Source organism: Procambarus clarkii, chromosome 12 (genome assembly GCF_040958095.1).
Source record: "Procambarus clarkii isolate CNS0578487 chromosome 12, FALCON_Pclarkii_2.0, whole genome shotgun sequence".
NCBI classification, from domain to species: Eukaryota; Metazoa; Arthropoda; class Malacostraca; order Decapoda; family Cambaridae; genus Procambarus; species Procambarus clarkii.
Genome location: NC_091161.1, coordinates 12,502,106 through 12,528,507, shown reverse-complemented (window position 1 = coordinate 12,528,507; position 26,402 = coordinate 12,502,106). Strand labels below are relative to the sequence as shown.

The 26,402-nt window shown below is 45.6% G+C and overlaps 2 protein-coding genes across 27 annotated transcripts in view; one reads left to right on the top strand and one right to left on the bottom strand.

Moving 5' to 3' along the window:
• LOC123772901 (lipase member H) overlaps positions 1–3,067 on the top strand; it is a 29,000-nt gene extending 25,933 nt beyond the window's left edge. For 7 of the 9 annotated variants that reach the window (XR_011228177.1, XM_069323263.1, XM_069323262.1 and 4 more), the window contains one exon: positions 136–3,067. Coding sequence is in view for 6 of the 9 variants with exons in the window: in XM_069323263.1 (XP_069179364.1) it covers positions 136–165 (30 nt within the window). In the remaining 3 variants the exon portion in view is untranslated. The remainder of the gene's footprint in view (positions 1–135) is intronic. The other 2 variants (XR_011228175.1, XR_011228174.1) reach the window with 2 other exon arrangements.
• SLO2 (slowpoke 2) overlaps positions 833–26,402 on the bottom strand; it is a 591,490-nt gene continuing 565,920 nt past the window's right edge. For 15 of the 18 annotated variants that reach the window (XM_069323242.1, XM_069323246.1, XM_069323243.1 and 12 more), the window contains 6 exons: positions 22,831–22,920; positions 9,889–9,988; positions 6,233–6,338; positions 4,361–4,548; positions 3,917–4,116; positions 833–972 (listed from right to left, as the gene is read on the bottom strand). In XM_069323242.1, the coding sequence (XP_069179343.1) occupies positions 901–972; positions 3,917–4,116; positions 4,361–4,548; positions 6,233–6,338; positions 9,889–9,988; positions 22,831–22,920 (756 nt within the window). In that variant the 3' untranslated portion in view covers positions 833–900. Of the gene's footprint in view, positions 973–3,916; positions 4,117–4,360; positions 4,549–6,232; positions 6,339–9,888; positions 9,989–15,160; positions 16,445–21,715; positions 21,794–22,830; positions 22,921–26,402 lie in introns of those variants that run through there. The other 3 variants (XM_069323238.1, XM_069323244.1, XM_069323253.1) reach the window with 3 other exon arrangements.

Here is a 26,402-nt window from a genome sequence, read left to right as displayed (position 1 = left end):
TATATATATATATATATATATATATATTAAATGTAATAAAATGGAAAATTACAACTATCCACAAATAATTCAAATGGAAATATTTCAAAACAATGAGTATACTGCTAGTTAAGATATAATGAAATGTTGCAACAGGTGATGGATGATGATGGTAGCGACTTGTGAAGGTGGAGCTCATACCCTCTTTGACCCTCCTGCCGACCCACCAATACTGTACTTCTGACACCCCTATCAATCTTGCCGAGAGGTGCTTGCTGGCCCCCTAACATCTTCAGTAGCTTTCCAGCCTCGCCTTTATTGATGGGTGCAACACCTTGTCTGGTGATGGGTGGCAGAGGGCCCCTCCTGCTGTGAGCCGAGGGAGCGCACCTGTGGCTCGTCGCTCCTTTAAAAAACAACAAACCCTTCATGGAAGGTAAGCCGCACTGGCGGTAAAGCACAAGTGAAGACTGTGTCTTCTGTTGATAATGCTCAGATATAATCGAGTCAATTTGTGTTTCTCAGATAAAAAAAAATATCACTTCTAACTTTAAGTCACTTTCACTGATGAAAGGTTCGACAAAGTTTCACTCCAAAATTATAATTCATCTACGTTTGTACCCAAGGTTCGCAGAGTGTCCAGTATTGGACATAACTGGGATAAATTTCACTCTAACCAAGCACTTATGGCATCACTAGAAACCTGACTGAGATGAGCTGGTTTAGCCAGCCTTTTCAATACGATATAGCCGTGTCGGCCTCCGCTCACTGTGAATGCGGCCAGGGTGCAGGCCCTAAAGCTGGCCGGGAAGTGAAGGAGGCCGCTGGCCGTCAGAGGCGCGGCGAGCGAGCACGAGCCAGCCCGCGGGTGCCACTCATGTGGTGGAACCATACACGTGCTGGCCGAGGTGAAGGCGGAGGTCAGACGATGGTACCTTGTAGCTGGATGGAGGGAACAGAGGCCTCAGAGCCGCACTCCTCGGGCGGCGTCACCTGTGGCACATATTTGGATTAATAATTCAAAGGAAAAATAAATAATAAATGACTGGTGCCCAAACCACACTAGAAATTAAAGAGTCGATGACGTTTCAGTCTGCCCTGGACCATTATCAAGTCGATAGTGGTCAAGACTATCGACTTGATAATGGTCCAGGATGGACTGAAACGTCGTCGTCTATTCAATTTCAAGTGTGGTTTGGTCAACATTTTTCAGCCATGTTATTGTGACTCATCATCTGCAATAAATGACTGCTTTAAAAGTACAGTTTTGTTTTTTGTTTTGTTTTGTGGCAAATGTTAAATTTAACCCCTGTTAATAGTTGACAACCTCACTGTGCACAAGAAAAATTTCAAAATTTGTTTTCCTTTTAATATTGTTATATATTATTGTTATATATTATTGTTATATTAATATTGTTATATTTCCCTTTAATATTGTTATGTGCATTCCCTGGTCATGTAAAAAAAAATAAAAAAAAAGTCACGTGACTTAGTTTGCCCCTTATGAAGTCTGGAACTCTTGCGATGATGTCATGATTCACGAGCGTTCATCGAGCAATCACTGTCGGGTGGTTGCCCAGAGTCAGCCATGAGGCGGGAGTTGCCACGAAGATATTTTTTACATATTTATTCCAGTGTGATTAGCTTTTTCACTTTTTTTTTTTTTTTTGCAGTATTATTCAATAGTATTGCTGGAATAACCGTGGATATCTTCAAGAGAAAACTAGATAATGTGGTTTTCTTAAAGAAGTGTCGGAACAACTGGGGCTGTGGTGGGTATGTGGGCCTGCGGGCCGCTCCAAGCAACAGCCTGGCGGACCAAACTCTCACAAGTCAAGCCTGGCCTCGGGCCGGGCTGTGGTGTGTATGTGGGCCTGCGGGCCGCTCCAAGCAACAGCCTGGTGGACCAAACTCTCACAAGTCAAGCCTGGCCTCGGGCCGGGCTGTGGTGTGTATGTGGGCCTGCGGGCCGCTCCAAGCAACAGCCTGGTGGACCAAACTCTCACAAGTCAAGCCTGGCCTCGGGCCGGGCTGTGGTGGGTATGTGGGCCTGCGGGCCGCTCCAAGCAACAGCCTGGTGGACCAAACTCTCACAAGTCAAGCCTGGCCTCGGGCCGGGCTGTGGTGGGTATGTGGGCCTGCGGGCCGCTCCAAGCAACAGCCTGGTGGACCAAACTCTCACAAGTCAAGCCTGGCCTCGGGCCGGGCTGTGGTGTGTATGTGGGCCTGCGGGCCGCTCCAAGCAACAGCCTGGTGGACCAAACTCTCACAAGTCAAGCCTGGCCTCGGGCCGGGCTGTGGTGGGTATGTGGGCCTGCGGGCCGCTCCAAGCAACAGCCTGGTGGACCAAACTCTCACAAGTCAAGCCTGGCCTCGGGCCGGGCTGTGGTGGGTATGTGGGCCTGCGGGCCGCTCCAAGCAACAGCCTGGTGGACCAAACTCTCACAAGTCAAGCCTGGCCTCGGGCCGGGCTGTGGTGGGTATGTGGACCTGCGGGCCGCTCCAAGCAACAGCCTGGTGGACCAAACTCTCACAAGTCAAGCCTGGCCTCGGGCCGGGCTGTGGTGGGTATGTGGACCTGCGGGCCGCTCCAAGCAACAGCCTGGTGGACTAAACTCTCACAAGTCAAGCCTGGCCTCGGGCCGGGCTGTGGTGGGTATGTGGGCCTGCGGGCCGCTCCAAGCAACAGCCTGGTGGACCAAACTCTCACAAGTCAAGCCTGGCCTCGGGCCGGGCTTGTACATAATTTTATTTATATATAGATATATATAATAAAATTATGTACATTTTCATGCACAATTCTGAACAACTAAGGTGGGTATCATAATCTCATATCATGTGGTTAGAGTTCAGTCTAGGTCTGCATGTTTTGCATGAAAATGTAACTGCACACATTAAATATATAATATTTTCTCTATACCTCTAATGTTTTACTATGGTTTCTTCAAGTGTAATGATCCAATGGGATGTCAATAATGTTATTTGTATTACAATATATATTGGACATAGGAATGCACAGACATTCTCCAGTCACTAATATGTGCACCATATTATATTCTTTGAACAATAAAGCATGCAGTTTTTGTCATTACACTCTATATGCACCTTGTATAATGAGCAGCTGTAGTGGGGGTGGTAATGAAAGGTAAGGACAGAATAGTGCGCCACAAACTGCCAGCAGACGATGCAACCTGATAGCGGCAATATGTGTCATCATACACTACGCATATTTGCTAATTCTAGGCACAATGTTGCAATTATTATTATCAGTAATCCTGATAATAATAGTGTGTATCTTTGTAATGTGTTGAACATCGCTATACTCAAAAATATGGTTCACATATTGGTGACACGATTATTACAGTTTTAGAGCAAGAAAACGGTGCTTTTACTGTTATTACCCTACATATACACTATATAACTATGTACATTTTTATGCACCATAAAGAACCGCTAAGCTGGTGTGGTGGATCCAAATACAGCATAGCATCAACGTGCTTGTCAGCTGATGACGACACCTGACTTGACATGATGCCTCCAATATAACACACCTATTGCTAACTCTAGACGCAATGTTGTTCTTATTATCACCAGCATCCTGGTCACTAAATCCTGAATATAAATCATTTTGCACAAGTTTATTTTCTAAGGAAGTATGAGGTTATTTCATGATGCGCAGATGCACCAAACAGTGGCACTCTTATGGCTGTCTGCATCACACTGTGAACATCATAAACAATATTGTGTTTACTGATATCTTAAATCTTATTCAGCACTAAATCATCCCTGTATGATTTGCACAGTGTGATATGATATGCCATAAGCCTCTTGGCATGACATGCCCAGTGGAATATTTGTTTCTATAGAGAGAGATTTTAAATGCTTAAATTATCACCATACGAGATGGAAGAAGAACAATTAATAATATGTTCCTTACTTCTAAGCCAATAGAGCCATTGGTGGGGATCTTGATAGAGCCAGTACGCTGGTCCCTGGTGAGGGGAGTGAGAGGACTGATGCCCAACTCTTCAAAACTGTTGATCTTACGAGTTCCTTCAAGTCCAAAGCGCAGAGAGTTGGAACGCCGCATGAGGATGTCGTCCACACGGAGGGAGTTGGAGCGGCCGCGGACATACCCTGTTGGAGGGGACATGGGGACGTGAAGGGATTCTACAAGGGAACCCAGGACGGGAGCTGAAGGAATAGGGAATTGGAGGAAGAATTAGTCAGTTAGATATAGAAGGTGAAAAAAGTGAAAGTTCTGATACGAGTTTCAAAGTTTGCAGGCAGTTCTTCGTTGTCAAGTTGGAACTATTACCTACGTGAGTGAGGAACAGTTAATGCAGCAGCTGTGACTACCTGCTCAGAAGTGTAAACTTACCAGGAGAGATCTGAGGGCTGTCCGGGAGACTGAGAGAGTTGGACTTTGGTGCTGTGGTCAGCGGCGGTGGGCGGGTGAAGGTGGTGCTACGGCGTCGTGTGTCGCACAATGATATGTTGGACTTCCGCCGAGAGTTGTGCCTCTCGAATGTCTTCTGAGCCGAGAATGGGCTTGGCCGGATGAGATATCTACGTTAAAACTCTCATTAGTTTTTATTAAGAGTAAGGGTGCAGTTATAATAATGAAAATTAATTACATTTACATAAAGAAATCACACTAATGTGATACATGTCAATGAGTAAATCAATTGGAACAATGAAGTGACTTGAATCAGCAATGAGGGTACTCCCAGCCGTGCACCTTACTCGTGTACAATTTCTAAGTTACAAAACCTGGGATTCCACTAAATCCACAGGAAGTATGGAGGCTTCTACTGAAGCCAGTCCATATTTTACATATAACCCCCATGCACTCTGGTGAAGGTAGAGTAGTCCATCAACCGTACACTCCAACTTCAGATACACAAAGAAATCAGTAATATGATATATCAATAACAATGTCAATTAGAGCGTTGTGTATCTGAAGCTGGAGCACACAGTTGATGGACTACTTTACCTACACCAGAGTGCATGGGGGTTATATGTAAAATTTGGACTGGCTTCAGTAGAAGCCTCCAGACTTCCTGTGGATTTAGTGGAATCCCAGGTTGTATAACTTGTACCATGTCGTGGTACAGTGGTAAGGTGCGTGGCTGGGAGCATACCCTGATCGCTGGTTTGAGACACCTCATTGCTCCAATTGCTTTTCTCGCTAATTACATTAATAATAAAACTAATTAATTGTTACAAGTAATAATAAATATACAAGAATGGCTGCAGTATTAGTAGAGATAGAGTGAGTTGAGGGCAGAGGAAGGGGAGAGACTACACAGTCATTATCGGTTTTGTCTCCTGTACATTATTTTAAAGGTGCATCAAAATATTTATTTTCACAGCTCTGTATTTGTTTTTAATTTGCTTGTCTCACATTTATTTAATGGGAATAAGTGCTATTAGAGTTGATCTGTTTTAAACAAAGCTTTTATTATATCTATTAGTGACAATCTCATTTTGTTAGCAGTTCCTTAGTCACTGGAAATTATTAGTTAAGTAGTTACACACACAAATAGCCTGATGCATCAAATGAACAAATCCACAAGGGCCGTGAACTGGGTTCGAATCTACGTCCGAGAGGATTCCAGACGCTGCCTTAATCGACTGAGCTAAGACATGGTCCATGTCGTAGCTCAGTCTATTAAGGCAGGTATCTGAAGAGTCTGAAGAACTCGAAGAGCAATGACAGTTGTTGCTACCACCATAAAAGCAATATGATCACTTGTTTTTGTTCTATCTAATGCCATTGCTAGATTATGTGACAACAAGTTTTTTGTGATTTGTTGAGACTGGTGGAAGGTTTGGGGGCGTGTCTTCTTGTAAGATGCCTCACGTTAAGATTACACTGGTGGAAGGTTTGGGGGCATGTCTTGTAAGATGCCTCACGTTAAGATTACACTGGTGGAAGGTTTGGGAGCGTGTCTTCTTGTAAGATGCCTCACATTAAGATTACACTGGATAACAGATGATAGCACACAAGCTAAGCACAGTAATTATGCAAGGTAGAGGCTCAATATCACTGCTTTTATGACTGGAAACTACAAACGCACCTGTAAAAGCAACAAAACTTCAAACTTTAAAAGACGGCGCTAAAAGAGAGAGGAAAGTGCGAGAGTGAGTGAATAGCTACTTACACAATACTGCACTAAGAGAGAGTGAGTGAGTGTGAGTCAATAGCTACTTACACAGTACATAACCATAGCCTCACCAGCCAACTTACACAATGTCGCCTTCCTCGAGCTTGAGGTCACACGATGGGTTGATGATGACGAAGGAGAGAGAGTTGCGCTTCTCGGACACGTCGTCATAGTCCTCGGGGGGCAGAGCTGAGGGCAGACCCCATCTTTATTAGGCAGAGTGCAGCTAGTGTATGTAGGATTATTCCATATATAAAATGGAGAGTTCAAAACCGAGTCGGACAAAATCAAATGTTTTACTAAAACGATTTGGGAGGATGAGTGACATTTAGCAATATTTAAAATATAGGAAAATAATTAACAAACATATATTAAAGAAGCTGAAGAAAATCTTGCACAAAGGTTTGGATTCTACCATGATGATTATTTTGAAGATGTCTTACTAACCAAATCACAAATTAAGTAAATATTTGTATAATTTTGGATGGTTTGATGTGTGTGTGTGTGTAATTACCCAAGTGTAGTTACAGGATGAGTGCTACCCCTCATGGTGTTCCGTCTTTCTTTAGTATTTCACCATCCATGTAATTCAAAACAAGTTTGAAGTTGGAAAGTGACGCATATGTCCCATCACAATGTTCTTGTGTTCCTCTGGTGTCAGTTTACTATCTAAAACCACTCCTAGATCTTATTCTTTATTAGTTACCTTTAGTTAGAGAATGAGTTAGGGTCTTCTTCTCCTTACTGGATGTATTATAAGGTGCCAGTCTTCCTGGTTAGAGGACAATCCTCTGTTCTCCTTAAGGGGCTTTGTCGTTCTTGCACTCTCGAGTGGTGTGAAGTTGCGACTGCGTTTCAGATATTTTAAGGGTGGGCTTGACCTTGAGCCAAGATCACACCAGGCCTTGGCTAAAGGCCTGGTGTGGGGGTTTTGGTGTCTGGTGTGGCTTCATTTACAGCTCTTCCCAAGCTATATGCACCCATACCCTGGGAGGCGGTGGCCGTGTTCTTCGCTGCTCGCCCTGTGTGTTGACAGGCTGTGCTGGCCCAGCTGTTGGATTCAGCTTGGGCCCTGGCCCTCCCTATTTTTGCCTCTGCTTCTGAATGAGATGGTTGCTCAGTCCTTGTTCTCAGCGACTGCTTCCTGTCGACCTGTATCAGATCTTTTGTGTTCTAGTTCCTTGTTCTTGCCTTGCAGGGCTGGGGTTTTACCTTTTCTTGGTTGAGTTAGGCCTACTGTCGAGCCTGATTCTGGGTTTCATGTGTCTCCCGTGGCTGGTTCTTTGTCGGCTGGATGGCGTGAGGTTCACTCTTCGAGGAAGGTGCCTGCTTTTCGTGGTTCGTACCAGCCCCTTTGACAGGGTGGTGGGGGTGCAGCTTGTCTGTTTTTCCAGCTTTGGGTCCCACGATTTGTATGCTTATTGCGTGGCCAGAAAATCTCAATCCTCTCGCAGATGTCGAGATTTTCTGGGCAAGCCTCTTTTTTCCTTGCCAGCATCAGGTAATTTTGGGATGGGTCACTTCTGGCATGGTCGAAACGATCATGTCACTCTGGTGAGTGTCTTGTTTCTTCCTGGTCCTGAAACGTGAGTCGGCGGAACTCCAGTTCATCCTCGATCTTTTGAGGCTGAACCCTTGCCCCACTTTTCAGACGACCAATTTAGCCCAAGTTCACCTACTCTTGAATTCGAGCACTGAAAGGAATTCCATGGACCTCTGGGATGCATAGTGGCATGCCCTTATATATTTGAGGTTCAGGGAATGGTTAGGTTTTATGGTGGGATGCCAGGCCTTCTGCTTTCAGGGTCTTCGCTTTAGTCTGAGTGTGGCTACCCGAGATTTTACCAGGTTGGCTCAAGTCGTGGTTGCTCTACTTCAGTTGCTGGGGGCGTGTGTCTTGGCCAACCTGGTGTTGGCTCCCAGCTGGTCCACATGTCTGCTTGCCAGGAATCTGGTGCTTTCTCAGCTTGCCAGGTTCAGGATCCTGGTGAATGGTAGACAGTTCCAGTTGGGGACTTTCTGCTGCTGCTGGGGAGGGTGTGGCTCTGGTGGCTGTTCTAGCAGCTCTGAAAATGTCCCTTTGGCCCTTTGCTGTCTGCTACACCCCTGGGTTTCTCTTTGGGTTTTTTAGGGTTTGGTCTCCTGGGCTCCTCCTCCCTCTCACACTTGACATGTTCATGGACACCTCAGCTCTGGGCTGGGGCTTCGTGACCAGCGCTCACCAGGCTGCACAGTGCTGTGAGATGCGAACCTATGGTCTCTTTTGAGCCCAGCAATTGTCTATTTTGGTTCACTGACTTTCTTGAGGCTTTTTTCAATGGGGTGATGGTCAGACATCGTCTCCCTGCACCTCTTCTAAGGGGGGCCATGTTGTAGCTCTGGTTCCAGGTAGGCCAAAGAACTCCACAGCCGATGTAACTTTGCCGGAGGGAAGGGGGGGGGGGCATCACAGAGAAGATAGCTTTAGGGAGCCACCGGTACTCAACCAAAAATTGCCATTTCATTTAATTTAACAGTGTTTTTTTTGTTGGGTGATTAGTTTTTAAGGGCTAGTTTTTTATTGAAGGTTTGGGCAATTTGTAGTTTTTTGTTCTTATTTGATAATTTTTGTTGGGTAATTTGTAGTTTTTTTTGGGCGATTTGTAGTGTTGAGATTTTATATATTTTGTTGAGTGATTTATAGGAATTTGTTTGGCAATAGTTTGTTTTTGGTGATTTTTTTTTCCTTTTTCTTGAACGAGTTGTATTTTTTTGTTGAATGATTTGTTGTTAAATGTTTTTTAAATGTAATAAAATGCATTTTTTCTGGTTGGTCCCTTGGTGGTACTCATTCATGCCCAGCCCCTCATTCTTGTCTTTTTTGCAGAGTCATTGCTTGGGCAGTGTGGGCGTAAGTGATGGCTGGCTACGACCCTCGGGGTCACCTGGGTCGCATCTGGTGCCCAGCGAGTGTTGCTAACTTGAAGTTAGACCTAGACAATGAATGTATACATAGTTCAGATAAGAAATGCAAATGTTCTCCATGCAGACGCATCTTGTAGTGTACACTTATCTTGAGGTTATCTTGAGATGATTTCTGGGCTTTAGTGTCCCCGCGGCCCGGTCCTCGACCAGGCCTCCACCCCCAGGAAGCAGCCCGTGACAGCTGACTAACACCCAGGTACCTATTTTACTGCTAGGTAACAGGGGGGCATAGGGTGAAAGAAACTCTGGCCATTGTTTCTCACCGGCGCCCGGGATCGAACCCGGGACCACAGGATCACAAGTCGAGCGTGCTGTCCGCTTGGCCGACCGGCTCCCTACACTACCTTTTTTGATGGATTTTCCACTGGTCCTTGGTTGATCTTTTATCACCAGACTCCCTTTGCCTTTATTGAAGAGGCCATAGTCTGGTACTGACCTCTGGTAAGAGCTCGTGAATCATTAAGAGCCTGGTAGGGCACCCAAGATTTTGAGCATCCCAGTTTATTTGCTTGGAAAACCATTGAAGGAAGCTCTCCCTCCCTCCACCCCCAAAAATAGTATACAATATATAGTACTGTACTTTATAGAAAGTGGACATAGTCAAAACATGAATAGAAGATGAATTCCCATCCCAACTTAAAGCACATGTAATGGGTGGAGCAGATATTGAAATGGGTTAAAACTACCTATGTCTTGTAAATAATCCATTTTGGATCCACACTATACCTAGTAAAATGAAACTGATAAGGCCAAGCAGACGGGGGCAGGAACTTACCTAGACTCTGCATACGAGAGCGGACGAGCTGGGCGATCTCTGCTCTCTCGATAAGATTACTGTGGCCTTCCTTGGGGTCATCAGAGATGTTGAGCGAGAACTGAAACATAACCCGAGACTCCTACATGCTCTGCCACCCACAGCTCACCACACTATTTTTTTTATGTCATCTGATTTATATTCTTGCAAGGAAAGTTAAGTTTGATTTATAGACATAAAATTACTTATATTTCACTTTGAAAAAATGGAATATTGTATTGATGTGCTTAAAATTCTACTCTAGACAATAAGGGTGACAAAGGTACATGCAACTGCACTATCTATGTATATAAAAGGCAGGCAGCACCACGAACACAGAAGCCACGGGCATTCTACCAGAGACCACCATCAGATACATAGACTATAGCTCTCGGGACTGACGTGACACACAATACTATGTCATATACTTGGTATGATGCATTTACACTGAGCAACGTGCACTGGCAAGGCTTACCTCTAAGTTATATTGAATTAAAATTATTGATCATACACGTGGAGTTATATCCAGAGATAAGATGGTTTGCCATACACCACACCCAAGTCCTGTGACTAGCAGATGTACACAAAAACAGGATGCATCGTCTTCCAGATTCTCAAGTATGGTATCTTATTATGAAACGCCAGGGGTCTACAGCAGGACTGATGCAAGCGGAAGTATGGGTAGTGTAGTAGGTGGTTACTATGAAATGTAGTGGTTGGTCACTGTAGCAGGTGGGTTACTGTGTTCCAGGTGGTTATTGTGAGGTGTTGGTCATTGGTCACTGTGTAGAAGGTGGGTAATGTTTGGTGTAGAAGGTGGGTAATGTTTGGTGTAGAAGGTGGGTAATGTTTGGTGTAGAAGGTGGGTGCTGTGATGTGTCGCAGGTGGTTACTAAGAGGTGTAGTTGTAGCAGGTAGTTACTGAGAGCTGCAGTGCTTGGTCACTGGTGTAATACTGATAATACTGTGATGTGTAAGTGTAATGATTGGTGACTGTGTAGCAGGTGGCTACCATGTTGTGTAGATGTAGTGGCTGGTTACTGTAGAGTTTACCATGAAGTGTGAGCATAATATGTGGTTGCAAAGGGAGATGATGATGTATTGTGCAGTAAACCATGTGGGTATATTAGGCGGTCACCATGAGGTACAGTGAGTAATCACTATGAGGGGAAAGATTGTGTAACAAACTGCCACAATGAAGGTGATGCACCATGTAATTACACAAGATGTGTAGGTGCCATATTAGATCTCTGTGAGGTGTAGATTATGTGGAGGCATATAGTGCCATGTTTCCCCAGAACACTACGTGCAAATAATTTTACAACCAAATCTTCAATTACAACACAGTGGGCAAATAGTGAAGAACAGTGCATCGGTATTCAAGCCCAGTTTGCTCCTGCCACCAGTTACTACTAACAGTGTATCAAGTTGATGTAACAGGTTGCCACTATGGAGATGAAATAGGGAAATAGGGAGGGGGGATGTGTAGAAGATAGTTATCAGTGGTAGATGTTTAGAAGATAGTTATCCTCCTTGTAACTTATACCTCGCAGCTCTAATACTCAACTGGTGATACACCTCCAGCTTTATTTTTTGTTTAATGAGATAAGGACTCCATGCTGGTGTCACATGTTCCATAAATGGTCCAATATAAATGATATACAAGGTCCTGAACACACATCCGAAAGTAGTTCCTATATTAGCCAATCTTACATATGCAGCTGAAGATGTTCTTTTGATATGGGCGTCTGGTGACAGGACTGGTGTAATATCAATCTTCTACTTTTTCTCTGTCTGATTGCAGGACGATTTTCTCTCCCATGTGTCTGGTCTCTTGTACCTAGCTTCACTACATATCACCTTGAGTTCTGTAGCCACTTGAGGGACCATACTTTCATTTTTGTCCTTGTCTCCTTGTAGTTTCATGCTGTCTTCCATCGTGTTTATCCTCATAATTTTTGTACCATCAGCAAACATTGAGGGGAAGGAATATCTATCCCATTGGCAGGTTATTTGTAAAGATTAGAGAATAGGATCAGCTTCAGACCTGACACTTGCGGAATGCCACTGGTAGCATCCTGCCACTCATAGATTGCTCCTACCATGGTGACTCTTCTGTTGCAGAGGTAATTATTTTTCCACTGAATGTCTCTCCTGTCATTCACATCTGTTTCTCCATTTTGTGCACTAGTCTTCTGTGGGGGTACACTGTTGAAGGCTTTCTGATAAGTCCAAAAACACTCAGACCAGCCATCTTTATCTTATTGCATAGCCTCCAGGCTTGGTGCTGCCCTTGGATAATTACTTACAGTACTTCTTCATCTTGTATGATCTCAGTTGCTGGTTTGTGAGGCAGGTTTTGCCATCTCTGAAATCATGCTGGTGTTGCGTTATGAAGTCCCTGCTCTCCAGATGTTCTACTGGCCTCTTTATTATGATCTTTTCCATCAACTTGCATGATAGGCAAGTAAGAGAGACTGACCTGTAGTTTAAAGCCTCCTGTCTTTTACCTTTTTTGTATGTTGGCACTATATTGGATGTCTTCACACTGTGACAGTTCTCATATTTCCAGTGACTTGTTGTTGTTATTATTATTATTATTATTGTCGTTAATATGAGAAAATCAATTGTAGCGATGAGGTGACTTGAACCAGCAATCAAGGAACTTCCACCTGTGCACCGTACCCATGTACCACGACTTTATTAAAGTTCCACAACCTGGGATTCCACTGAAGCCACAGGAAGTTTGGAGGCGTCTATCCAGTCCATCTTTTACAGATAACCCCCATACACTGGTGGAGGTAAAGTAGTCCATTAATTGTACACTCTAGCTTCAAATACACAAAGAAATCACACTAAAATGGTGTATATAAATGAGTGGGTAAGATGCACAGCTGAGAGTTCCTTGATTGCTGCTTTGAGTCATCTTGTTGCTTCAATTGATTTTCTCATTAATATATACCATGTTTGTGTGATTTTGTTGTGTATCTGAAGCTTGAGGGGTATGATTGAACTACTGTACCTACACTAGATTACTTTGGTGTTATAAGTAAAACGTGGACTGGCTTCAGTAGACGCCTCCAGACTTTCTGTGGATTCAGTGGAATCCCAGGTTGTGTAACTCTCACAAAGTCATGGTACATGGGTAAGGTGCACGGGTGAAAGTTCCTTGATGCTGGTTCGAGTCACCTTATCGCTACAATTGATTTTCTCATATAGCAATAATAATAATAATAATAATAATAATAATTATTATTATTATTATTAATAAATGCATACAAAGTACAAAAGAAGAGGTAAATTGTAGGTAGAGGGTATACACGTTAAATTAAGCCACTACTATGTAAATCATTATTGGCAGAACTTTGAATAATTCAGTAAAAAATTATTAATAGCAATAATGGGGTAAACAATTAATGTTAAATGATTAGTAAACATAACATTATAGTAAGCAACCAGCACAAGGCTTCCAATCCTTGTCATGAAGCCATTTAGGTTAGTGTCTTTGCTTTAGTTGCAGTCATTTTTAAATTGCTTCTGTGCCTTCCCTTCTCCTAGAAATTCATTCATTGCTCATTGGTACCTTTCTCAGCTGTTCATTTGTTCTTGTAGTTTTCCATTCCTTTGTGATTAGGCATGATACTTCCTAATTTCCTTGGTGAAACCATGGACTAGTCCTATGCCTTTCATTGTCCTCTCTCTGGAGAGGACAAATTTGCCAGCTGGGAAGGTGTTTACTCATGAAGGCAATTATAAAATGACGGACCACCAATACAGTGCACGTGTATTTAATTTATTTATTCATGTAATTATACTACTTCACTCTTCAAAAAGAAGCAGGATAACTCCACCATTCAAGGTAAATAATGTTGTGGTTTTGTGAGGGGAGTCCCTATAGCTCCCCGGAGCTAACCAGGCTGATATGAATGTATTAGACCCTGGCATCAATCAAGCGAATGGAGTTCTTAGACCTGCCCGGGACCACGAGCCAGTACCTGGCCCACCTCAGAGAGGCACAAGGAGCAATGGCCTATTGAAACCTCCCATCTGAGTGGAAGCATTCTATGTCTGCCATCGACCGGGTCAGGCACCCAGAAAGGTAAGCGCCCCAAAACAAACCCCTATTCTGGTTAAGAAATTGCTACTGAAAACCGATCTAGTGGACAGAACTTCCCAAATGAAAACGAGCAAACAAGCATGACATCACCACATCACCGCGCCACTGTCTACACAGCTTCCCCCTTCCCTGGCAGGGGGAAGGGGGAGCCCCAGTCCCCCATGCCAGCTATTCACCCTACAGTTCTGTGACTGATGTGAAGTTGGTATTGGGTTGTTGATGCTTGGTTGGTTAGGCTGGGGGTGCACTGTGTGTTATGTCCGGTTGCGGCTCTCTGCTGTTATTTGCGCACCACGGCTTCTGTGTCTGGGGACGCGCTTTGGATTGATCCGGTTTCCCTTCTTCCCTGTTGCAGGGTTTGGGTCTCCCAGGTTGTCCGCAGGGTTATTTGGTCCAGCCAGCCTACAGTCTATCCCCGTGCCCACGACGTTCATAAGTTTGCTGCGCTTGCTGCAGTCTTTGGTAACATGTCTTGGGCTGACATTTCGGGGATGAGGTTTTTGGTGGTCGAACAGGGTAGATTGTGCGCTACCTGGTCAATGTTCCTGGGCCTCATCGGGCCCATGTCGCTTTGGGTCGGTGGTTGCAGCCAGTTGTCTTGACTTCCAGTTGACGAGAGAGTGCCTCCCGCCTCCCAGATAAGGCCCTTTTGTTTTTGTCTTTGGGTAAGCAGCTCTGGGGAGCCGACAGGGCTTTCCTCAGAAAACTAGCATTGAATGTAATGAAATTTCCATTTTCTGGGTGAGACCTGGAGGCTCCCCCAGCAACCCTCCCTCCCTCCAGTCGGCCGTTTTTTGCGTGTTTTTGACATCCAGCCTTGGAACTGGGGTGTGGGTAGCCGGCATCAGGGTCTGGGGCTCCCCCTTCCCCCTCCCAGGGAGGGGGGGACTGCGCAGACAAGCGGCTCAGTGACGTCATGCTCATTTGCTCGTTTTCGTTTGGGGAGTTCTGTCCACTCATTTGGCTTTCAGTAGCAATTTCTTAACCAGAATAGGGGTTTGTTTTGGCGCTTACCTTTCTGGGTGCCTGACCCGGTCGATAGCAGACACAGAATGCTTCCAACCACACGGGGGTTTCTATAGGCCATTGCTCCTCGTGCCTCTCCGAGGGGGCCAGGTTCTGGCTCGTGGTCCCTGGTTGGCCTAGAACTCCATTCACATTGATGCCAAAGTCTAATACAGTACAGGTATATCCATATCAGTCTGGATAGCTCTGGGGAGTCTGAGTCTCACCCAGAAAATGGTGTTTCATTACATTCAATGCTGTTTTTTTTAATTCTTCAAGCGTCCCATATTGCTGATTATTCATCCTCGTAGTAACTAATGATTATCTATTTTCTTATCTTTTTAAAATCTTAGATATATGTTACACTCCTTTTTATGTGATGGAAAGTCTGCATTTGGCACCAAAAAACCCCACAAAAAGTCAATTTGAACACAAGACTACATGACGATCTTAGGTTCAAGTAGGCTTATTGAGAGTAGCTTAAGCTATGTTTTTTCTTGTAACTGCTAGTAGTTCTTCTGAGAGAGGGGTAATTATACTAGAGATTAATTTGTCCGCCCAAGCTTTTAAGAGATAATTTAAAAAGGTAATGGTGAAACAAATCAAAATGATGCGCTTAGTGATTTATTATTAAAGTGGCTGGGTGCGCACAATAGGTATGCAATCACTGCATCCACAAAACATGTACATGGGCATGAAGCAAACGAGTTTTGCCTAATGGCACTTGATAGAAATAATTGGCTGGCAGTTTGCTAATTATGCATTATTAATTATATTTTGGATATTTTCCATTTCTATGCAAATATCTAATAGCAGGGTTGTGGATTTTGGAACAAATTACTGGGTAATATAATAGATGTGGGATTCCTTGAGTGTATTTACACTTCTGTTTATATTAGCCTATAAACTGTTCCATTAATCAGTAACCTTGCTTCCTAACCAATATTTACCAACATCTTTATTGATTTCTAAACTTTATTAATTTGCCTGTGAATTTGCTGCCTGCATTGTTTTTTTATATTTTCTATAAATTTTCTATAAATGTGAAATTCCATAACATAGGTTCTTCCATTGCTTGGTTGATTATTATATAAATCTTAATTTCCCCAGGTTCAGTATGGGTTGGTTTTTCAGTAAGGATCATTAAATCCTTCTTTGGAGTTGTAGAAGATTGTACCCTTGGAGGTATAGAAGATACTGGTAGTTACCTTTCGAAGTGCATTAAGTGGTTACCCTTAATAGTGTAGTAGTTGGTAAACCTTGAGGGTGCTGTTGGTGGTTACCTCTGGAGGTGTAGTAGGTGGTTACACTTGAAGATGTAGAAGGTAGTTACATTTGGATATGTAGTAGGTAGGTACCCTTGGAGGTGCAGTAGATATTTACTCTTCTAGGTGTAGGTGGTGTAGTAGGCAGTCACTGTGGAGGTGCAGTGTAGTAGATGATCATTGCAAATGTGTAGAAGCAGAATGTCACAGTTAGGATTTAGGCAGTGCAGTTGGTGAGTTAATTGTGAGGTGCAGGTGTAGAAGATGGTTCAGTGGAGACGAAAGTGGTGAAGTGTAAGTGGTCAGTGAAGAGGCTTGTTACCATTAAGTGCAGGGTGTAAAGTTGGTAACTGTTATGCTGCAAGCTCTGTCTTACAGGTCTACCATGATGTCCAGGTGTAGATGGTGTGCTTGCACACTTGAGGTGTAGGTGGTGTAGTGGGTGGGCATTGTGAGGGGGGATAGGTGGTGACCAATGGAGAATAAGTAATGAATGAGGAGTATGAAAACTATACAAATATTATACCAACTAAGTAATCACTGCAATCCAATCCTTTGAATATCTTATAAATAGATTACAATAATAATTATTATTATTATTTATATAGTGACACCTTCCTTTCGGTGTCACTATATTATTATTACAGTGACACCGAAAGGAAGGCAAGTGACATTAGTGAAATCTTCAAAGATGTGAGCTCGTGCTGCATGTACCAATGAGTGCTTATATTGTTACTGTGACCCTCTAGGCTACTGTGATTGCCAGAATAGTCACAGGTAATGTGTGTATAAATATGCGACATTAGCATACAATAATGATAAACTAATTGGTAACTGATCGTAATGAAACACGAATGATGAGGGTGGCAACGTAGAAAGTTGTGATGGTACATCTTTTGGGTTGAACAAATGGTGTTTGGTGAAGGATGAGTCGTGTGGAGCATGGTGACCTGGTCAGTCACTGCAGTGTAAGTATAGTGTTGCTATACTTACACGTATAAGTTAATGTTGTAAGTAATGTTGCAGTGTAAGTATAGTGAGAGCATGAGGGTGAATTATGTTATTCTCACTGTGTAGGTTGTCATGAGAAGTATCATGAATGATAGAGAGAGAGAGAGGAGTGCTTGGTCAAGGACCGGGCCGCGGGACGTTGAGCCCCGAAATCATCGCAAGGTAGGTAACTGCCCCCTGGTGAATCAGATACCGACAATGGATAGACAATACCACTGTCAACAAAGCTGACTATAATTAGGATGCCTATCTCATCAATTGACCATTAGTAGACTTCAGATATGCCTGCTGCCTCCATTCATCAACTTACCATCTCCCAAACTGTAATTTAGTCTCAAAAGAAGCCCACAATCTCCAGACTATAATATGACAATATCAAGGTCAATTGGGAGGTGGAGGATAGAACAGCATCTTATGTTCCCTATTAAGTTATCAAGACATGCATACCACCTCCATCCAGTTGTTGAGAACAGATGGTAAACAAGGGAGACTTGTTGTTTATACCATGCATTAGTGGTGGTGCAGCTGTGTGGGTGGTGGTGGTGGTGGTGCAGCTGTGTGGGTGGTGGTGCAGCTGTGGGGGTGGTGGTGCAGCTGTGGGGGTGGTGGTGCAGCTGTGGGGTGGTGGTGCAACTGTGTTGGTGGTGCAGCTGTGGGGGTGGTGGTGCAGCTGTGGTGGTGGTGTGGGTGGTGCAGCTGTGGTGGTGGTGGTGCAGCTGTGGGGGTGGTGGTGCAGCTGTGGGGGTGGTGGTGCAGCTGTGGGGGTGGTGGTGCAGCTGTGGGGGTGGTGGTGCAGCTGTGGGGTGGTGGTGCAACTGTGTTGGTGGTGCAGCTGTGGGGGTGGTGGTGCAGCTGTGGTGGTGGTGCAGCTGTGGTGGTGGTGGTGCAGCTGTGTGTGGTGGTGGTGGTGCAGCTGTGTGTGGTGGTGGTGCAGCTGTGTGGGTGGTGGTGGTGGTGCAGCTGTGTGGGTGGTGGTGGTGCAGCTGTGGGGGTGGTGGTGGTGGTGCAGCTGTGTGGGTGGTGGTGGTGCAGCTGTGTGGGTGGTGGTGGTGGTGCAGCTGTGTGGGTGGTGGTGGTGGTGCAGCTGTGTGGGTGGTGGTGGTGGTGCAGCTGTGTGGGTGGTGGTGGTGCAGCTGTGGTGGTGGTGTGGGTGGTGCAGCTGTGGTGGTGGTGGTGCAGCTGTGGGGGTGGTGGTGCAGCTGTGGGGGTGGTGGTGCAGCTGTGGGGGTGGTGGTGCAGCTGTGGGGGTGGTGGTGCAGCTGTGGGGTGGTGGTGCAACTGTGTTGGTGGTGCAGCTGTGGGGGTGGTGGTGCAGCTGTGGTGGTGGTGCAGCTGTGGTGGTGGTGGTGCAGCTGTGTGTGGTGGTGGTGGTGCAGCTGTGTGTGGTGGTGGTGCAGCTGTGTGGGTGGTGGTGGTGGTGCAGCTGTGTGGGTGGTGGTGGTGCAGCTGTGTGGGTGGTGGTGGTGGTGCAGCTGTGTGGGTGGTGGTGGTGCAGCTGTGTGGGTGGTGGTGGTGGTGCAGCTGTGTGGGTGGTGGTGGTGGTGCAGCTGTGTGGGTGGTGGTGGTGGTGCAGCTGTGTGGGTGGTGGTGGTGCAGCTGTGTGGGTGGTGGTGGTGGTGCAGCTGTGTGGGTGGTGGTGGTGCAGCTGTGTGGGTGGTGGTGGTGGTGCAGCTGTGTGGGTGGTGGTGGTGGTGCAGCTGTGTGGGTGGTGGTGGTGCAGCTGTGTGGGTGGTGGTGGTGCAGCTGTGTGGGTGGTGGTGGTGGTGCAGCTGTGTGGGTGGTGGTGGTGGTGCAGCTGTGTGGGTGGTGGTGGTGGTGCAGCTGTGTGGGTGGTAGTGTTGGTGGTACAGTAGTGTTAGTGGTGGTACAGTAGTGTTAGTGGAGGTACAGTAGTGTTAGTGGTGGTACAGTAGTGTTAGTGGAGGTACAGTAGTGTTAGTGGTGGTACAGTAGTGTTAGTGGTGGTACAGTAGTGTTAGTGGAGGTACAGTAGTGTTAGTGGTGGTACAGTAGTGTTAGTGGAGGTACAGTAGTGTTAGTGGTGGTACAGTAGTGTTAGTGGAGGTACAGTAGTGTTAGTGGTGGTACAGTAGTGTTAGTGGAGGTACAGTAGTGTTAGTGGTGGTACAGTAGTGTTAGTGGTGGTACAGTAGTGTTAGTGGAGGTACAGTAGTGTTAGTGGTGGTACAGTAGTGTTAGTGGTGGTACAGTAGTGTTAGTGGAGGTTCAGTAGTGTTAGTGGTGGTACAGTAGTGTTAGTGGTGGTACAGTAGTGTTAGTGGAGGTACAGTAGTGTTAGTGGTGGTACAGTAGTGTTAGTGGGGGTACAGTAGTGTTAGTGGTGGTACAGTAGTGTTAGTGGAGGTACAGTAGTGTTAGTGGTGGTACAGTAGTGTTAGTGGGGGTACAGTAGTGTTAGTGGTGGTACAGTAGTGTTAGTGGTGGTACAGTAGTGTTAGTGGAGGTTCAATAGTGTTAGTGGTGGTACAGTAGTGTTAGTGGTGGTACAGTAGTGTTAGTGGAGGTTCAGTAGTGTTAGTGGTGGTACAGTAGTGTTAGTGGTGGTACAGTAGTGTTAGTGGTGGTACAGTAGTGTTAGTGGTGGTACAGTAGTGTTAGTGGAGGTACAGTAGTGTTAGTGGTGGTACAGTAGTGTTAGTGGTGGTACAGTAGTGTTAGTGGTGGTATAGTTGTGTTAGTGGAGGTACAGTAGTGGTGGTACAGTAGTGTTAGTGGTGATACAGTAGTGTTAGTGGAGGTACAGTAGTGTTAGTGGTGGTACAGTAGTGTTAGTGGGGGTACAGTAGTGTTAGTGGTGGTACAGTTGTGTTAGTGGAGGTACAGTAGTGTTAGTGGTGGTATAGTAGTGTTAGTGGAGGTACAGTAGTGTTAGTGGTGGTACAGTAGTGTTAGTGGTGGTACAGTAGTGTTAGTGGAGGTACAGTAGTGTTAGTGGTGGTACAGTAGTGTTAGTGGTGGTACAGTTGTGTTAGTGGTGGTACAGTAGTGTTAGTGGTGGTACAGTAGTGTTAGTGGTGGTACAGTAGTGTTAGTGGTGGTACAGTTGTGTTAGTGGTGGTACAGTAGTGTTAGTGGTGGTACAGTAGTGTTAGTGGTGGTACAGTAGTGTTAGTGGTGGTACAGTAGTGTTAGTGGAGGTACAGTAGTGTTAGTGGTGGTACAGTAGTGTTAGTGGTGGTACAGTAGTGTTAGTGGTGGTACAGTAGTGTTAGTGGTGGTACAGTTGTGTTAGTGGTGGTACAGTTGTGTTAGTGGGGGTACAGTAGTGTTAGTGGTGGTACAGTTGTGTTAGTGGTGGTACAGTAGTGTTAGTGGTGGTACAGTAGTGTTAGTGGTGGTACAGTAGTGTTAGTGGTGGTACAGTAGTGTTACTGGTGGTTCAGTAGTGTTAGTGGGGGTACAGTAGTGTTAGTGGTGGTACAGTAGTGTTTGTGGAGGTACAGTAGTGTTAGTGGTGGTACAGTAGTGTTAGTGGTGGTACAGTAGTGTTAGTGGTGGTACAGTAGTGTTAGTGGAGGTACAGTAGTGTTAGTGGGGGTACAGTAGTGTTAGTGGTGGTACAGTAGTGTTTGTGGAGGTACAGTAGTGTTAGTGGTGGTACAGTAGTGTTAGTGGTGGTACAGTAGTGTTAGTGGAGGTACCCTGATGGTGTAGTTGTGGTGCTGTGTGGTGGTGGCGTAGTTGTGGTGCTGTGTAGGTATAGTGCTGAGTCCTACAGTGCAAGAGTAACACCGACTGGAAGAGAGGAGGAGACTGGTATGGTTGTAAAGTAGCCAGAGTCAGGTGTGAGCCAGGCTGGTGTCCACTACCTGCCCTCGACAGTGGATGTTGCATAACATTGCCATGATATTAAGTCACATGTTAGTGTGCTGCCATAGCTATTATACACTGACAGACTCGTACTGAAACCCTGTGCCGTGGGTGACTGCAACCAAATTTCCTAAATGCAAATGTTGATATTAATGCTGTGGTGCCACTGACTTATGTGAATACAGATCCAACTGCACAGTGCCCAGCTGTTATTTATGTGGAGGACTGTGCAGTAGTCTGATGACTATAGTGTGGGGCTAACAAGCCTGTGGACTACAATTACGTGGTGAGCGGGACCCCCAAGAAGCGCTACGCCACCACTAATTGATGGGTTCCGAGGAAGGAGACCACTGGAGACGCCATGCTGGTGTTCCCAGCCGTCAGTGCCGCCAGCAGCGGCCTTCCCGAGACTTGGTAAGATATGAGCAACAACTCCCTCCTTCAACAGTGAATTACGTGAATTAGGTCATAACAAATGCTACATGTTAGATTATTATGATGCCTTACCAAAGTCTGGAGAACCCAGCTAATATATGATCCTACAAAGCTATCTAGAAAATGCTTTTAAACTCATCATTACCTCCGGGTTGAGACTCGAAAATGGAAAATTTGAAAAGGCTTCAGCCGATTTCCATAATGCAGGAAACACGGAACATAACTGAAAGTAAAGACCCAACAAATGATAAAAATGAAGTGTCACCGGGTCAGGAGCATGTGTGTGATGGGGGTGCAGACCCACCTCACACACACACACGCTCACATGCCTGAGAGCATGTGTGTGATGGGGTGCAGACCCACCACACACACACATGCTCACATGCCTGAGAGCATGTGTGTGATGGGGTGCAGACCCACCACACACACACACACACACATGCTCACATGCCTGAGAGCATGTGTGTGATGGGGTGCAGACCCACCTCACACACACACATATGCTCCGACGCCTGAGAGCATGTGTGTGATGGGGTGCAGACCCACCTCACACACGCTCCGATACCTGACTAAGTCTTACCTTTACATGACGCTAAAAAATAAAGTCTGAGCATAAACACAGCTCTTGGGAGTTGAGGAACTCTCAGTGACAGATCTAGGAAGAAGGATTATACCTCAAGAACAGTCAGGATGTAGAAATAAGAAAGAATATACATGCACAATTAAAGAAAGCGTTCCCTACCAGAGGGCAGAAGGCCCGTCGTCCATCTCTCACACCTCCACACAACCCTTGTCAACCCCACAACCTACACAACCCAACACTCCACCTCTGTGCTGCCACAAACATGACTGAACTTACTGTAGAGTGTGTGAGCAGGTAGAGACTGAGTGAGAGTGGTGCAGCACAACACTGTTCTACAGAGAGACTATAACACATGGCAGAATAGTGGGCCCCGATTCATGGCGGTCCGGGGGCGGCTGGACATGACCAGATACACAAGAAAACAGAGGCAAGAGGTCGGGCACCTGGCGGAACTAATAATAGTGCAGACCTGCTTCATTATTCCAGCAGGAAGGTGTCAGAGAGGCCGCAGAGGAGCCCAGCTTCACCTCATCACGTAATACTGTGATTAGCAGCTGTTATGGTGTTGGAATGACTGGAAAAGAATGTCTTTAACGACCGTGACTATACCTTACAGATGTGGGCCAGTGTAAACTCGGCCTCCTGTATGACCTCTCTGACAAATAAGTTAAACTTACCATTGAGTTTTTGTTGCTCTGGCATAGAAAACAAGAAGTGGTGTCGTACAAGTGAGAATAAGAATGGCCAATGCCCGAGGCGTCTCCGTCCTGGGTCGGTGAGAGGGGGAGGAAGTTTGTGAACTGTTGTGTGTGTGTGCTGGCTCGTCACGCACACACCTGCCTTCAACCACACTACACCTGCTTACATCAATTCTACACATGACTTCACCTATATTACATCTGACTCGACTCTCACTACACCCGCCTGCCTTCAAAACATGATACATGCTATTTCCTGCACCACATCTGTCTTCACTCTCACCACACCTGCCTCTACTCTCACCACACGTGCGTCTACACCTGCAATGCTACACATATGTTACACTTAACTCACATATCTAACTTTTATTCAGCTCGCTGAATAAACTTGTCTCTCACTTGGGTCTTAAAGAGCATCTCTCGCCTCACCGGCGATTCCCACACCCACGTGTGTGTTACATGGCCCTGTTGGTGTTACATGGTCCTGTTGGTGTTACATGGTCCTGTAGTGTGTTACATGGTCCTGTTGAGGTGTTACATGGTCCTGTTAAGGTGTTACATGGTCCTGTTGAGTGTTACATGATCCTGTTGAGGTGTTACATGGTCCTGTTAAGGTGTTACATGGTCCTGTTGTGTGTTACATGGTCCTGTTGTGTGTTACATGGTCCTGTAGTGTATTATATGGTCCTGTTGGGGTGTTACATAGTCCTGTTGAGGTGTTACATGGTCCTGTAGTGTGTTACATGGTCCTGTTGGGGTGTTACATAGTCCTGTTGTGTGTTACATGGTCCTGTAGTGTGTTACATGGTCCTGTAGTGTGTTACACGGTCCTGTTGAGGTGTTACATGGTCCTGTTGAGGTGTTACATGGTCCTGTAGTGTGTTACATGGTCCTGTAGTGTTACATGGTCCTGTAGTGTTACATGGTCCTGTAGTGTTACATGGTCCTGTAGTGTTACATGGTCCTGTTGAGGTGTTACATGGTCCTGTAGTGTGTTACATGGTCCTGTAGTGTTACATGGTCCTGTAGTGTTACATGGTCCTGTAGTGTGTTATATGGTCCTGTAGAGTGTGTTACATGGTTCTGTTGAGGTGTTACATGGTCCTGTAGTATTATATGGTCCTGTTGGGGTGTTACATGGTCCTGTAGTATTATATGGTCCTGTTGAGGTGTTACATGGTCCTGTAGTATTATATGGTCCTGTTGGGGTGTTACATGGTCCTTTTGAGGTGTTACATGGTCCTGTTGGAGTGTTTCATGGTCCTGTTGAGATGTTACATGGTCCTGTAATGTGTTATACGGTCCTGTAGTGTGTTACATGGTCCTGTAGTGTGTTACAAGGTTCTGTAGTGTGTTATATGGTCCTGTTGAGGTGTTACATGGTCCTGTTGAAGTGTTACATGGTCCTGTTGAGGTGTCACATGGTCCTGTTGGGGTGTTACATGGTCCTGTTGGGGTGTTACATGGTCCCGTTGGGGTGTTACATTGTCCTTTAGGGTGTTACATGGTCCCGTTGGGGTGTTACATTGTCCTTTAGGGTGTTACATGGTCCCGTTGGGGTGTTACATTGTCCTTTAGGGTGTTACATGGTCCTGTTGGGGTGTTACATGGTCCTGTTGGGGTGTTACATTGTCCTGTTGTGTTATACTCAAATTCTGTCAGTTGGAATGTAACCAATCACAGGCAAGTAGGCCTCTGACGTCATGCCAGACAGTGTTACATGGTCCTGTTGAGTGTTACATAGCCCTGTTGGGGTCTTATATGGTCCTGAAGTGTGTTATATGGTCCTGTAGTGTGTTACATAGTCCTGTAGGGTGTTACATGGTCCTGTTGGGGTGTTACCTGGTCCTGTTGGGATGTTACATGGTCCTGTTGGAATGTTACATGGTCCTGTTGGGGTGTTATATGGTCCTGTAGTGTGTCATATAGTCATGTAGTGTTACATGGTCCTGTTGAGTGTTACATAGCCCTGTTGGGGTCTTATATGGTCCTGAAGTGTGTTATATAGTCCTGTAGTGTGATACAAAGTCCTGTTGAGGTGTTACATGGTCCTGTTGGGGTCTTACCTAGTTCTGTTGGGGTGTTACGTGGTCCCGTTGGGGTGTTACATGGTCCTGTAGGGTGTTACATGGTCCTGTAGTGTTATATGTACAAGAATGTAACAACTCTTGTATATATCTCAAAAAATATGGTCCTGTAGTATGTTACATGGTCCTGTTGGGGTGTTACATGGTCCTGTTGAGTGTTACATGACCCTGTTGGGGTGTTACATGGTCCTGTTGAGTGTTACATGACCCTGTTGGGGTGTTACATGGTCCTGTTGAGTGTTACATGACCCTGTTGGGGTGTTACATGGTCCTGTTGGGGTGTTACATGGTCCTGTTGGGGTGTTACATGGTCCAGTTGGGATGTTACATGGTCCTGTTAGGGTATTAAATGGTCCTGTAGTGTGTTACATGGTCCTGTAGTGTGTTACATGGTCCTGTTGGGGTGTTACATGGTCCTGTTGGGGTGTTACATGGTCCTGTTGGGGTGTTACATGGTCCTGTTGGGGTGTTACATGGTCCTGTAGTGTGTTACATGGTCCTGTTGGGGTGTTACATGGTCCTGTAGTGTGTTACATGGTCCTGTTGGGGTGTTACATGGTCCTGTTGGGGTGTTACCTGGTCCTGTTGGGGTGTTACATGGTCCTGTTGGGGTGTTACCTGGTCCTGGTGGGGTGTTACATGGTCCTGTAGTGTGTTACATGGTCCTGTTCGGATGTTACATGGTCCTGTTGGGGTGTTACATGGTCCTGTTGGGGTGTTACATGGTCCTGTAGTGCGTTACATGGTCCTGTTGAGGTGTTACATGATTCTGTTGGGATGTTACATGGTCCTGTTGGGGTGTTACATGGTCCTGTAGTGTGTTACATGGTCCTGTTGGGGTGTTACATGGTCCTGTAGTGTGTTACATGGTCCTGTTGGGGTGTTACATGGTCCTGTAGTGTGTTACATGGCCCTGTTGGGGTCTTATATGGTCCTGAAGTGTGTTATATGGTCCTGTAGTGTGTTACATAGTCCTGTTGACGTGTTACATGGTCCTGTAGTGTATTATATGGTTCTGTAGTGTGTTACATAGTCCTGTTGAGGTGTTACATGGTCCTTTAGTGTGTTATATGGTCCTGTAGTGTGTTACATGGTCCTGTTGGGGTGTTACATGGTCCTGTTGGGGTGTTACATGGTCCTGTAGTGTGTTACATGGTCCTGTTGAGGTGTTACATGGTCCTGTTGGGGTGTTACATGGTCCTGTTGAGGTGTTACATGGTCCTGTTGGTGTTACATGATCCTGTAGGGTGTTACATGGTCCTGTTGGGGTGTTACATGGTCCTGTTGGGGTGTTACATGATCCTGTAGTGTGTTACATGGTCCTGAAGTGTGCTACATGGTCCTGTTGAGTGTTACATGGCCATGTTGGGGTGTAACATGGTCCTATTGGGGTGTTACATGGTCCTGTTGAGTGTTACATAGCCCTGTTGGGGTCTTATATGGTCCTGAAGTGTGTTATATGGT